The sequence below is a fragment of the Mastacembelus armatus genome, chromosome 5, assembly GCF_900324485.2.
Source record: "Mastacembelus armatus chromosome 5, fMasArm1.2, whole genome shotgun sequence".
In the NCBI taxonomy this organism is placed as follows: Eukaryota; Metazoa; Chordata; class Actinopteri; order Synbranchiformes; family Mastacembelidae; genus Mastacembelus; species Mastacembelus armatus.
Genome location: NC_046637.1, coordinates 24,249,042 through 24,262,823, shown reverse-complemented (window position 1 = coordinate 24,262,823; position 13,782 = coordinate 24,249,042). Strand labels below are relative to the sequence as shown.

Sequence of the window (13,782 nt, the reverse complement as noted above, 5' to 3'; positions counted from 1 at the left end):
ATAGAAATTACAGATAAAAAGGTGGCCCTTTTTATTTGAGTCTGCTTAAGAATCAGGGTACATTGCAAACAGGAACTGCTCAGAGTAAATTCTCTACTTTTAATGGTGTCAGCTTGTCAGTATTTGAACACTAGAAGTTATTATCTATGTTGAAACTTGGGCAGTTGTCTGTGGGGAGCCCACAGCATTAGACATCTGGTCAGTCTTTGCACTAAACAACACTTAAGAATAGTTTTAAAAAAGTGACATACTGTACATGTTAAACATTTGTAAAACAAATGTTTTAAAACCTGTTTAGGGCTTATATGTCTCTTTTTTTATGGTAATGCTTGGGCAAAATGTGAATACTCAAATAGCATCTTGGAAGAATTTCCCAAATGATTGAGACTGGGTCAAAAAGAGAAGGGAAACGATATAGAGTTGCCATCGAAGGCCCCAAATCATTCAGCCTTAATGAAAAGAAATGAGTGGGCAGTCCCAAGACCCCTCTGGACACAGCTCTAGGCAGTTGTCCAGTCCGCCTGTCTATAAATGGATCTGACAGAGCCAGAAGCCTGGCAGAGCAGAGCACTTGGATGATAGTTTAACTAGGAAAAGTTTCTGTATTGCTGCAGGTGGTAAAGGGTTAACAGGGAGCAGCATGCACTGCAGATTTAGTCATGTTAGAGAGACCACTGGAACATATTTCATATTATAAAATATAATGTTCTATAGACCCCAGAGGAAACATTTTGTTAAAGTTGAGATTGTTAATAATGAGGTTTTACTTCTTGCTGAACAGGGGGGCTGGTGTGCTTGTTCCAAAAGTAGAACAGGTTTGATCATTTATGTCGAGGAGGTAATTTTATTCACCTGACAGTCAGTTCATCTGTAGCATGAACTGCAAGTTACATTATGAAAAATCACACAGCAAATGCCATGTTTTGTCAAATACTAATTTATTGCATTCAGAAGTACTTGAAAAACAAAAATAAAAACTTTAACCACTAAATGTCATAAAGTAACATCTGTTTTTTTTAATGTTGAATATCTTGTTTGGAAACAAAACTTATGAATGATGGCATGCATGATGTTTGTAATTTTGCAATTCTGAGAAGACCACTTCTCTTATATGTGAAAGGACAGCAACAATATTGTTGAAATACACTTTGTTTATTCTAACAAGGCAAATATGCTGCCTGTTCATGCAGATAATATAACTAGTGAGTTAGAAAAGACGTGCAACACTTGCAGTCAGCTTTGTGCAACAATAATGCTGTCTACTCAATAGACAGCAAAGCTTTTAGTCTGGTGAAAACCTCCCGACAGCTTAAAAGCACCATTCTTTTGTTATCTGTACGTCCTTGTAAGGATTTTTTTTTTTAAAGGAGAAGCATTCTTCTATGTGATTAAAGGGAGAATGCAGTAGTTTGTCTCTAAAATTAATCTTTCTCTAAAATTGATACCTTATGGTTCATACTCTTCTTGAATATAGTTACATTGCAGGCTGTGTTTGGACAGTTGATAAAATTTTAAATAGCCTATAAAAGTGCCAAATGTCAGCTTTAATTTGCTCAGGCTTATATCAGTGTAAAGAGAATTGTCTTAGAGATACTGCCCTTTTAACACGTAGATGCCAAAGTTAGGATTCACAGGACAGATGCTGAAGTGAAACAAAATAAGCAAAAATGTTTAATGTTTTGCTGGAAATCCTTTGCAGGCAGTGACTGCCTGAAGTCTTCAATCCACAGACAACAGCAGACAGATTGTAGGCCTTCTCTGCAGCCACCATCAGCTCTTGTTGTAGGGGGGGATCTCTGCCTTTTGTTTGGTTTTAGGCAAGTGCGACGCTGGATTGAGATTAGGGATTACCTCTGCTAACCCTGAAAACCTCTTTAGTTTTTCTGGCCGTATGTTCCTGTTGAATGATGAAATGTTGCCTGATGAGTTTTGATGCATGTTACTTAATTTGAGCTGCAGAATTCTCCCGTATACCTTTGCTTTCATCCTGTTTCTCCTGTGGGCAATGGAAATTATCAATAAATGCCATTGTCCCAGTTCCACTGGCAGCTATACACACCCATCTCTGCTGGGTCTTTTGGAATATTTTTAAGAACTTTAACCTGGCCTTTCTGTTTTTGAATTCCATTAGGGGTTGTAGGTCAGAGGTTGTGGTCATGAGGTCTCCTAATTTTCCTGTGCAAAATGAATGTACCCACTTTTTGACAAAACAACTACCTCAGATATCCATCCATCAATCCATTATCTACCACTTATCCTGCTATCCTGAATTTTCATGGGGGCTGGAGCCAATCCTAGCCGACAGTGGGCGAGAGATGGGGTACACCCTGGACAGATCACCAGTCTGTCACAGGGCTGACACACTACACAAACACTCACATTCACACCCTATGGGTAAATTAGAGTGCCCACTTAACCTAACCCCAATCTGCATATCTTTGGACTGTGGGAGGAACGCAGAGTACCCGGAGGAAACCCACAAAGAACTTTATAGTTGAAGAACTATAACAAGGTTCCTCTGGCCTGAAAGCACCTTTTGGCAGAGAGCTACACCTCAATGTTAATGGAAACTCTCAATTCTCAAATTGCTGCGAGCCATGCGTGAGTTGTTTTATCCATGCACAACACTGAACAACACACAGATGCCCAGGAAACATTTATTAGCCAAGTGTCCTATTACTTTTAAACCACTGCAATTTGGGCTCTATGTGTTAAAAGGGCTGCATCTCAAAAGCCGTTTCTACAGTGTTGATGTAAACCTAATCAAATTAAATCTGAGACATTGCAGTTTAAATTGCTTTGTATTATTTTATTTCAAATTGAATGTACTGAAATACAGAGCCTGAAAACAAAAAAATAAATAACTGTCCAAATATTTCCATTCTGGACTGTATCTTTTTCTCTGCATAAAGCTTGAGAGTTATTAAATACCATCTGCCTACCGAAAAACTCTGTTCCTCATTTTTCTGACATCTTCTATGTTCTTCAGTCATGTTCAATTGCAGGCCTATATTTTACAATCTAGTCTGTCACTTCTGCCTAGATACCACTGAACAGTATGACTTCCCAAAGTTTATTCACGTAAACTCTACTGTATTTATATTCAGTAGCTGTCACTCTCTGTCAGTCTGTCCATGTTTGTCAATCACTCTACCAATAAAAACAGCAGCTTGCTTATCTTTCTTTTTTCTGCCACTGTCTTGATCTGAACATCACTATCTCACTTTTTCTGTCTCCCTCTTGAAGTCCACCCAACTCCCTATCTACTGTGGCACAGCCTTCCTTATGTGACAGTCAAAAGTTCTTTTATGTTTTATGCTTCATGAATACGCCCAGACACACACACACACATCTTTCACACATTTTGCCCTCTGCCATCCATTAAAGACAGGATATTCCTCAGGATATGGCCTTGCACTTCCTCTACTATCAGTCCCCTGCCCCTCTCCGGTTAATGTCTCTGGCCATGGGCAATTGTCATGCATATGGGACCTTGTGCGTGTGCGTATGCATGTGTGTGTGTGTGCGTGTGTGTCTGTGTGTGCGTGTGCGTGTCCGCGTCTGTGTGGGATGCAGAATAAATGTCAGCTCACCAAGGTCCTGGGTTATCATGAAGCTTTGTGGGTTTCGTCTCTCTTTTGTGTGACGTTAGTATCTTATATATTGTCAATATATAGTAATTGTCATTGAAAGTTTTTATACTCTGTGTTTGTGTGAGTGTAAGCCCATGAGAGGGCTTGCGAGTCCACACTTTACCTCTCATCACCTATTCTCTCTTTCAACCTTCTCATTGTAAAAAAACACAGCTGTTCTCAAAGTCACTTTCAAGAACAAACGTTTCTTGAACCACCCCTCCTTCTAAGTGTCACTCATCCCCATCAAACAGATAGCATATTCCCTCCAACCGTTTGCAAAATCCTAATGCCAGTGCTGTGCCATCTAATGCCATCAGGAAGGGCTAACCACATCAGGGAGCAACACTTGCTACTGTATGCCCCCCATACTGTACTTGACCTATTTCAACCCGCTGTTTTCCTGAATGCAGTCTACTCTGGTGTGTGTGCCTATTTCTGAGTTGCTTGATTAAGTGCCATTCTTTTTCTGTTTTGATTACAGAAGCTTAAGGAAGATTGCAATAACAAAAAAGTATCATGAACAGGTGTATTTGTACATGGAAATATAGTGCTATTTTTAAGGCAACCAGAGTTTGTTTCAAATACAGCTTTTAACATGTGCAGTAACCTTTTGAAATTGCCATCAGTGTTTCTGACAGGTAAGAATTAGATTGAGGATGGTGGTGGGAGCCATGGTAGGGGGTTGATACAGTAGTATGCTACTTTGCAAACTTTTCAATAAACCACCAATAACTATGGCTTAAAAATGAGCACATATTATACCCACACCTGTCTGAAAGAGGAATTAGACCCTAGGCTGATATTGACAAGTAGACAAGATTTTTTTTTTAAGTAGAACAAGATTTGCATGTTAATGATGAGCTCATTTGTAATAAAATGGCTTGACCTTCCTCATTGTGTGGCAAAAGGCTACTTAATTTCTCTACCATCCCACAGGAACCTTGTCGTTCTGTATCTTTTTCCATCTAGACAATTATAGCCTACAAGCTGGATAGTGTAAGGGCCTTTGTCTGTCGCTAGTGCTTAGACATGTGTGCCTGTGGAATGAGCAAGTGTTTATGTGCATGGTCTCAGCAAATTAGATTAATAAAGAGAAACATATTCTTAAACTATTGGGAATGTTATGTATGCTTCCAACTTTATTTTAATGGGATCTTAATCACATAACACTATAAATGGTTCTGTTAGTGAGGGGACACTGGAGAGCCTTTTAGGCTGTATGTGTGTTCTTGTGCTTTTATCCAATTTGCAATTTACCGTCCCAAGGTGAGGACATCTTGACTTGTGTTCCCTGTTCATTGAGCTAGTTGAAAGTCTTGGCTGGATTCAAGAGTTAAAGAAAGATAAAGTTTTGGCTAAAGTTAAAGGTACAGTATGGAATTTTTTTTTTTTTTTTTTTTTTTTTAAGTCAAAGGATTCTCCAAAACTGTTTGTAGAGGTGCTGACCCAGACTTGTGACCCAAGGATGCACTGTAGGTGGAAGGCTAGGTGTAGTGTAGCAGAGTAGGGAGAGATGGGTGGGTGGAGCAGAGTGGTTTTGTTTTCCAAAAAACCTGACCTTTCTGTGCTCACACTGGCTTCAGTACACATCTCTTTATAGTTTTTACCACACACTTTATAACTTGTTGTAGCTCCCATAACGTATGAGGGTAGATATGCAATGGTCAAGGAGACAATGCATTGTACATCACTGGTTGGGTTTTTACCGATCACATCCTCTTAACATCATCCTTAGATTTTTAGGTACAGAGGACAAAGAAAAAGGGATTTAGACAGAAAAAACATATGAGCGTGTGTAGGAGAGAGAGAGAGAGATCGAAAAAGCCAGGAGATTGCAGTGTGTGGGTTTGCACATAGATCTTGCTACGTTTAACTGGTGTTATTTTTTATTTTATAATGTCACCTCTATTGGTCGTGCCATGTAGGTGTGTTTGTGTGTGTTGCATATTTGTCCATGTTCACCTGTGTATGTGTCAGTTTCCGAGATCTTGTGTATCTGTGCAGAGCTGTTCCCTCTTCTTTAAAACCTTTTAGCATTTTCTGAACCAGACACTTCTAACCACAAATTCATCAACATTTTTGCAGGGACATGTCCTTTTCTAACTGTAGTGCCAGCAGCATCTTAAGCATCTCTGACAACATTCACTCCTAACACAATGTTTAGACCCCCATTGCTCATGAAAAAGAACTGAATGGCTTTAGTAATGGCAGACAATTTGATTCTGCTATTTTCCCCATCTGCTGGACATAGCAAATCCCAGCAGCATAAAGCCAGTACATCTTATTCAAAGCTCTTCAGTTTGTCTAGGTGAAGACGTTGATTGGTAGGAAGAGGAGGAATTCTGCTATTTCCAGCCAAGAAGGGAATAAAAGAAGGATGTGGTGTTGTAGTAAGGATGATAAAGAAATAGAAGGTGCCTGCCTATCAGGGGAATGGAAGGAGACTGATGAAAGAGAGGAGAAAGAAGCTTACAAGTGTGTGTCAGTGAAGAAGGGTTAATAGAAAACTGGAAGTGAGAGCTACAGTAGAAATGAGTGGATAGCAGAAGACAGAATAAATAAAGAGAAGTGGAGAGATTCTGTCAGTGGGAGGGATGAGGAAATTGCAGAAAGTATTGAGGGAAGAAAAAAGAAGAGAGGAATAAATGTTAATCACTGCTGTGGGGGACAGAAAGAAGAGATGGACAAATATGTCAGATTTAGGACTGTAAAATAGAAAGGAAATAAAAAATGTAAATATATATATACACACACACACACACACACACACACACACACACACACACACACACTATCAGTACTAGCAGGCGGTGAACCCCACTCTGATAGCAGAGCCACTATATTCAGCACAAATCTGGTCCTGCAGTACTTACACACATAAACAATGCTTTTATACCTGTGGTTTGACAGTTCTGTATATTATAATATCCCTGTTAATAATATCTCCATCATTCAATCCTAGCATATCTCCAACACTAATTATAGTTTCTGTGTGATTGCTATTCACCGTAAAATTATATCGCTGCTAACATGATGTATATGGTTTCTCTCTGTCATTTTCATTCTATAAATTGCTGTTATTATGTGGTTATTTTTATGTTTTATACCGTTATTGTGCTTTGGAAATATGGAAAGAAAAACATTGATCTGCACCTGTGTGTGAGAATAATATACACTCATACATATTGGCCAGCACACATTCTAGCTCACACATTTTTGTCTCTTTATGTCTCTCTCTTGCCCCCCTTCCATCCCACCTTTCCTTCACATCCATCATCTCCAAGGCGACTGCCCCGTGGAGGCACAGGCCACATAAAGATTAGCTGTTCCCTTTGCGCCCTTCCCCCCACCCTCCAGCAGTCACTCTCATTCTCTCTTTCAAGTCTCTATAACACTCCATCAGCATCCAGCAAAACATCTCATCCATGCTGCTACACTCCGCTGACCACCATCTCTGTAACGTGATCAGTTCCCTACTGGCAGGTTTGAGCTGCCATGTGTCTTACTTCATTTGGGTACAGATGAGGCGCTGGAGTAAACTGTGACAAAAGAACCCACCAGGTGAAAACTGAGGTGTTCTTTTACTTTGGGAGTAGAATTGCCATTTTCATCGTCACCATCATATTGTTAGATATGCTATCTGCTCAATCTGGATTTATTTTGGTTTATGTGCACAGGTACTATAGTGCATGCTAAAGGAGTAGTTTCTTTCTGGGCAAATTTTGCAGGAATATTATTTTGTCTGTTTACCTAGTGTGAAACAAGCTTATGTCTGAGTGCAAAATACCATATGTCAGTGAAGGTTATGAGACAATACAGTATCTATGTGATATAAACCTGAGAGCCTGATAGAAAAGCTGAAAATAGATACAAATATAATTGTAAGAAAGTAAACATTTGGACATGGTAAAATACATCAAAATGCCATATGTTACACAGTAGAATTACCTTTTTTAGTTATTGGTTATCAGAAAGGACAGACTGGATAAATACAGAAAGAGTGAGAGGAATGACACGCAACAAAGGTCTGTAGCCAGAATCAAACGAGAGGCTTTGAGATTAAAACAAATAGACCCTAAAGCACGAGGCCTCTCAGGTACCCACCAAGTGTAAGGGTACTTTTCAAAAAAGTTTTTAAGTATCAAAAAGGTTTGTAATTTACCTCTTCACAGAATCCTGTGGCAGTGGCCATTGTCTTGTTGTCAGGCTATATTTTTAATGTCTTCCACAGGAAAAAATTCCCTGATATTAAGTTGCAGCATAAAAAAAAAATACTACACTAGGGGAATGGCTACTCTAAAATTTTTCCTGCCATCTTAATCAAACTCAAATTTTGGGCTGGTTTCCAAAGCTGCTGGTGATACCATGGTTTAACATGGCTACTGTGGCAGCTCTGAAGTAAAGAGAAAGTCTCCTGAAGAGATGGAGGGCCTGATAGATTCTAGCACCGGCAATATGAATGTACCAACTAAATTCACTGTCAGCTTGGACCCTTAGCAGTTACTTCCACAATTACCCCCATATCTGCTGATTTTATTTTACTCTGAAAGAAGTCTTTATTTTCCACTCAATAAAGACTTTTTTAAAAAATCTAATTACACCTCTGACTATCTAATACATTGTGCCTTGTGTCAACAGTTTGATGCCTCATGGTTCACAGATAAACTGAGCAAATGAAGGCTTTTATTCAGCAAATTTACTGACTGACCAAACAACTGTCTGACTAAATCAATAAGTGATGTGTAAATGGTCAAGTCAGTCAGTTCACCTGTCTAAGCAACTGACCAACACACAGACCGACTGAATGAACAGTTTTCATGGTCCTGTGCACATAACCACCCAGCGGACTGACTAACTAACAGGCTTCCTCAACAGACTGACTAATTGACTCTCTGGCTGTCTTACTGATTGTGTAATCAGTGACAGGGTATGTGTTTATAAAGCACCCATAGCCACAGCCAATCTCTGAGCATCTGATTGACAGTTCTGCCTGGCAACTGTCTCTGTCCCTACATAGAGCGGGAGAGAACAAGAGTGTTGTTAGCACAGAGCAGAGAAGACAGATATTGATTTTCTACTTGTCTATTATTTTTGTTTTTCACACAGAAAAGACAAGTGAGCAAGTCTAGTGTGTTTGTGTGTGCGTGAGTGAGTGTCTCCTTATATGTGCTTCAGTTATGTGTTTACATGTGGGTCTGCTGTCTATATGTTGCCCATTTAGCTTATGACTACGGCAGCGTGAACACGACAGCGCGTGCACACTTTTGTTTCTATGCTGCTGCTGTTCAAAGGAACCCAGCAATCTAGCCGCTCCTCAGACTGCTCGCTAATTGGATGGAATCTGACAGGTGGAAGAAAACATGTTTTTGTGTGCTCTGTGTGCGCTGTGAATCAGTGTTTTTGTGAGTATTGAATCTAATCACAACAGACACTTTTCTATCTCAGCAAGTGTCAGTGATAATGAACTGAAGTTGTTGGTTCAGCTTTGCACCAACAGTGTTAAAATTAGTTCCAACCTGTGACTAAATTGAAAAACCATAAGTAATGACAGCAAAAAAAAAATCATATTGTGATTATTTTTCACCTCAACATAAAAGGCCATATAATGTCTAGATGTTAAAACCCCCAAAAGGGTAGGATTGATTGCAGAACAGTTATTTTAGACTGCATTGGTTTTAGCTTGGTGTTCCTAATACACGGGCAACCGTTTGTACATCCTAAATTCAATGCAGACCTTGAGCTTGAATATTTGGCTGCACTCCATGGCCAAGGTGTCATGCAGAAAAAGCTTTTCCTGTCTTTAAATGATCCTACTTTGGATGGCAGTGGTCCAAATTTGGACGTGGTGCCCCAAATTGAACTGTGTGAACTGTGGGAGGTGGTAAGGGTCAGTTTGAAAATTCAAGAACTACTTTATACCCTATGCATGGGGCATAATGTCCCATCACGCTGCTGTATATTAGCATGGCAATACCAACACACCCTGCTGCCACACACTTACACATGCAAGAGCATACACACCTTACTGCGTGCATAAACCTCTGCACACACCATCAGAGCCACTTCCACACAAATAGTGGTGCAAACGCAGACACACACTGTCTCCCTTTATACATCAGGACGTGAGTGGAACAGTAAAGCCAAATCCCCTTGTCACATTTGCCGCTCATCTCCAATTCAGTGGCACAGGCTGCGATGCCCTCAGATGCACTTGGCAAGGGAACAGCTAACCTGGCCACCAGTGTATCTGCCTGCCAGTCGAGCACCAATGTAGTTAGCATGCCAACTAGCCCACCCAGCAGCCACAAGCTAATGCTTCATAACCCTGGGTGGCTCTGTGTCTCTTTCCTTGACTCTGTGTTTGTATGTGTAGTGACACAAGAAGGGTTTATTTGTACCTTACCATGGCTTTCTAAAACATAACTGTGAGTATTTCATTTGGGCAACATGCACAGATGATCCATAAAATCTTAGCTCATTTTAAAACATTTCCAAGTTCCCAATATATGTTTTTTTTTTTTGTTTGTTTGTTTGCATGTTGGTAGCAAGGAATAGTTCACGCGTTGTGACACTCAGGTACTGTGGCCTGACTTTTTATTGCTTTTGTACACATCTAAAGCCAGTTTCAGTGTATTAATACCTTCCAGACACAGCTGATACACAGCACATAAAATAAGACAGCACAAGCAGCACAAAGTTGACATCACATAAAAATGCTACCTTCTCATTCGCATAATTTCAGGGGTGAATTGATATTTGACCAGGGAGTATTGAATTCCAGTGGGAATGCATTTTTCATGGAAACTGGTGTTCATGGTCCAGAAGGAGCGACCTGCAGCGCATGCTTTTCTGTCAACATGCTCTGACAGCCAGATTTTTCTAATGCATTCATCCAGCATAGCTCACAACAACTGCAGTCTTTGAAATCCTAAATAATCAATATTACATACATGTGGAAGAAAAAAGTCTTCTTTCGTGAGAAGTCTACCTTTTCTATGGTATGGCAACAGCACAGAGTCCCGATAAGAAGGCAAAAGGATGTTATAAACTGTTGGATTTTAAAATTCGATGAAGAAATATAATAAAAGCAGCAACTGCTCAGTAACTGAAAAACCCTAAAAATTTCTTAGATATGCTGTATCCTCTTCAGAGAACCCATGGTGCCTTGCTCAGAGGTTAAGGGTTTGTTTTTTTTAAAAGCAGTTTGTTTGAATGGTTACTCAGACTCTTGCAATTGTTGCAGTTTTGTAGGAAATTCACAAAAAGATCACTGCGGTCAGGTTGTGATTGTGGCCAAAATATCTCAAATGTAGCTCTATTGTACTGTGAACCACTTCAGAGCTTCCCTGCAGTTACTGCGATTCACTGAATTAGAACTTAAAAATGTGTGTGTACATGTGTGTCCTGGCCTGTAGCGGTTGTCTTTTTTCCCTGTGTTGCCACATGCAGTTAAACACCACTCATATTAGCTACAGGCAGAACATTTCCTGGGTACTTTCTGTAACAAGATACTACAGCAACAACAGGCTACAATTCGCAGTACACTTACAAGGATAGAAAATGCTGACCAGTTAAATTAAACAGGGTTTTGTTCGTCTAAATGTTCAAGAAAATTTGTGAGACAGTTTTCAGGATCATCTCCTGCAGTCTGAGAAAGAGCCCTTTGCTCTTTCTTTCTTTCTGTCGTCACTCCCTCAGACTAGGCATGTAGTAGCTTAAATACATGTAATTTATTCTTATAAATTTATGAAGTCATATTAAACACTTGTTTCCTTAAGATCTGAGTAATGTAAATTTCTAATTTGATGGCTTCTCTTCTTTTCTACCCACCCCCTTTGTCTCCCTCTCTCCTTTTTCAGAGCTCACTGACAAATCATGGCTGAAAAGTCCAAAGAAAGCAGGACCAGGAAGAGGAGAAGTGAAGCCATAGAGAACATGTCACATCCATCCATTTCTCACTTCCCTCTGTCTCCGTCCTTTTTTTAGTCATCACTGAATACCCCCTTGCTCTTTCAAAATCACCATCTTCCTTAGTTTTTGAGTGTATTATCTTGACTTGTCACTTCAGAGTGTATGATGTGTTGATTTGTTGTCAAGTTGCACCGGCACACGCCCGGCATCGCTAAAATAAATCCCAGTGATCTGGTGGGGATGGGACTGCTGGTTGTGTGTCTTGTGTTTGTGTGTGTTTATGTGTGGCAGCTGGCCTGTTGTCACGACATGCTAACAATACTTCCACTGCCGAAAATGGGGTCATGTGCACCCTTCTCACAATGCTGTGCAGGCCCAGAGGCTCGACTGTGGCGTGCACATGGTTTCATTAAGAGAGAAGGGACCGGAGAGTGAAGGAAATGAGGGATAAATGAAGTGGGAGGACAGAAAAATAGGGAAGTGTGATTTATTATCTGCATATGTGTGTCATGTTTTTCTCTGTTTTATGGGTTTTTCTGGGATAGTCAACCCACTTCTGTACGTCATCACATAAAGGTGCTCGTGTGAACACGTGCACATCAGCAAGACACTGGACAAGTCACATATTGTCTCTGCTAGCTGTGTTTCCATGGTGACAGCAAAGGTTGGTGCTAGCAGCAAGGTGTGCAGGAACCTGCCAGATAACCCCGAAGGTCGGTGCACAGCTGTAGCTCACAGCACCGCTCTGTGCACACACTCCTTTCCTTTTATACCAGGGAAGTGAGGACAGTTTGGCCAGGCCTCTCTTTCTTCTCTGGTGAAGATTAAGACTTGTTTTTAGAGTTGAGGTCAGAGTTAGCGTTAGATTAGTCTTAGGGTGGTTGTAATGGGGGAGTTTAGGGTTAAAGGATGCATTATGTCAGTGAATGTCCTCACAAAGATAGCTGTACACACAGTTTTGTGTGAATGTGTCTTAAAGAGAGCGATTTGGTTAAAATGCATTTCCACTTAAATATGGACATGGTTGGCTGCCTATGAAATGGCAGAGGCTTGTTATATGTCATATGCACACACAAATACACATCACACACACACATATTGCATATACACACACATTCCCACAGCAGACAGAATATTAATAGACTTATAATATGCCCACATACTTGTTCCCGGATATAAATCCACATTCACACAAGTGGCAGTCAATGTGAATGTAGTAGTGTGTATTTGTTACTGATAGCTGTGAGAAGTGATCTATTGATCACAGTTTGACTCCCACTTGCCACCCTGGCATTGATCAGGGCATAACAGCCACAGTGCCACTGACCAATCCATACAATATGTGCTCTGTTATGGAAATCCATAAAAGTGAAAGACTGAAACCAGTGAAATGATGAAATGGATTTAGGAGTGTGTTCATGTGTGACTCTCGGTCTAGTCAGTCCAGTTTTGTGTGAGAGTCGATGAACACCTCCAGCTACAAACTCCAATTCCTCACCAGGGATTAGGCAGCTTGAACCCAACAGACATGATGCACATATTACCTATATTAAAGCCAGCACCATATTAGAGGTTTCAGCCAGTGACTCTCATATCCCACCTCTCTCTCTGACATTTCTTTACAAATACCAGCCTCTATTCACTCTGTTATTGCCTTCTCCCATTCAGCAATTCTCTGATTAAACAAGCTCCTGAAAAGCCCAGGCACTGCTATCTGCCATTTGGCTTTTATTAGAAACTCACTCCCTTTAATTAAATTGGCTGAATTACAGAAATATCAGGGATATTTTACCAATATATCGGATAAGAGAGCACAATGGGTGAAAAAAATGGAAGACTGGGCATTATGAGATGTTTTGAATACAGTTTGGTTGTGAACGAGATAAACCCAATCTTGATGGAGGACTAATTTTTTTTTTTTTTTTTAAGGAAGACGAGATTTGTTCAGTCTGAAAGAGTCTCATCACAGAATGTGCATCATAGCTGAAACCCTCAATGCCTGTATTTTATTTTATTTTTTCAGAATTTCTTAAGAACTCAATTTATTTTTCAACGCTGCACCTCCAGTGCCATGCCTTTCGTTTCCCGCCTTATTACTGTGAAAGACATGGGATTGAGGTTGCCGTGGCAACGGGCCCAGCTTTGATTGGGGGAGACAGCTGCATGGTGCGAGGTTAGAAGAATGCTACTCACGCCTCACAATGTGCCATTATTGATTTCCAGTCCTCGACAATTA

General features: G+C 40.3%; 1 protein-coding gene across 1 annotated transcript in view; it reads left to right on the top strand.

Moving 5' to 3' along the window:
* chchd6b (coiled-coil-helix-coiled-coil-helix domain containing 6b) overlaps positions 1-11,796 on the top strand; it is a 50,025-nt gene extending 38,229 nt beyond the window's left edge. The window contains exon 8 of the mRNA XM_026306284.1: positions 11,495-11,796. Coding sequence (XP_026162069.1) covers positions 11,495-11,518 — 24 coding nt within the window. The 3' untranslated portion in view covers positions 11,519-11,796. The remainder of the gene's footprint in view (positions 1-11,494) is intronic.
* Positions 11,797-13,782: the final 1,986 nt, after the last annotated feature.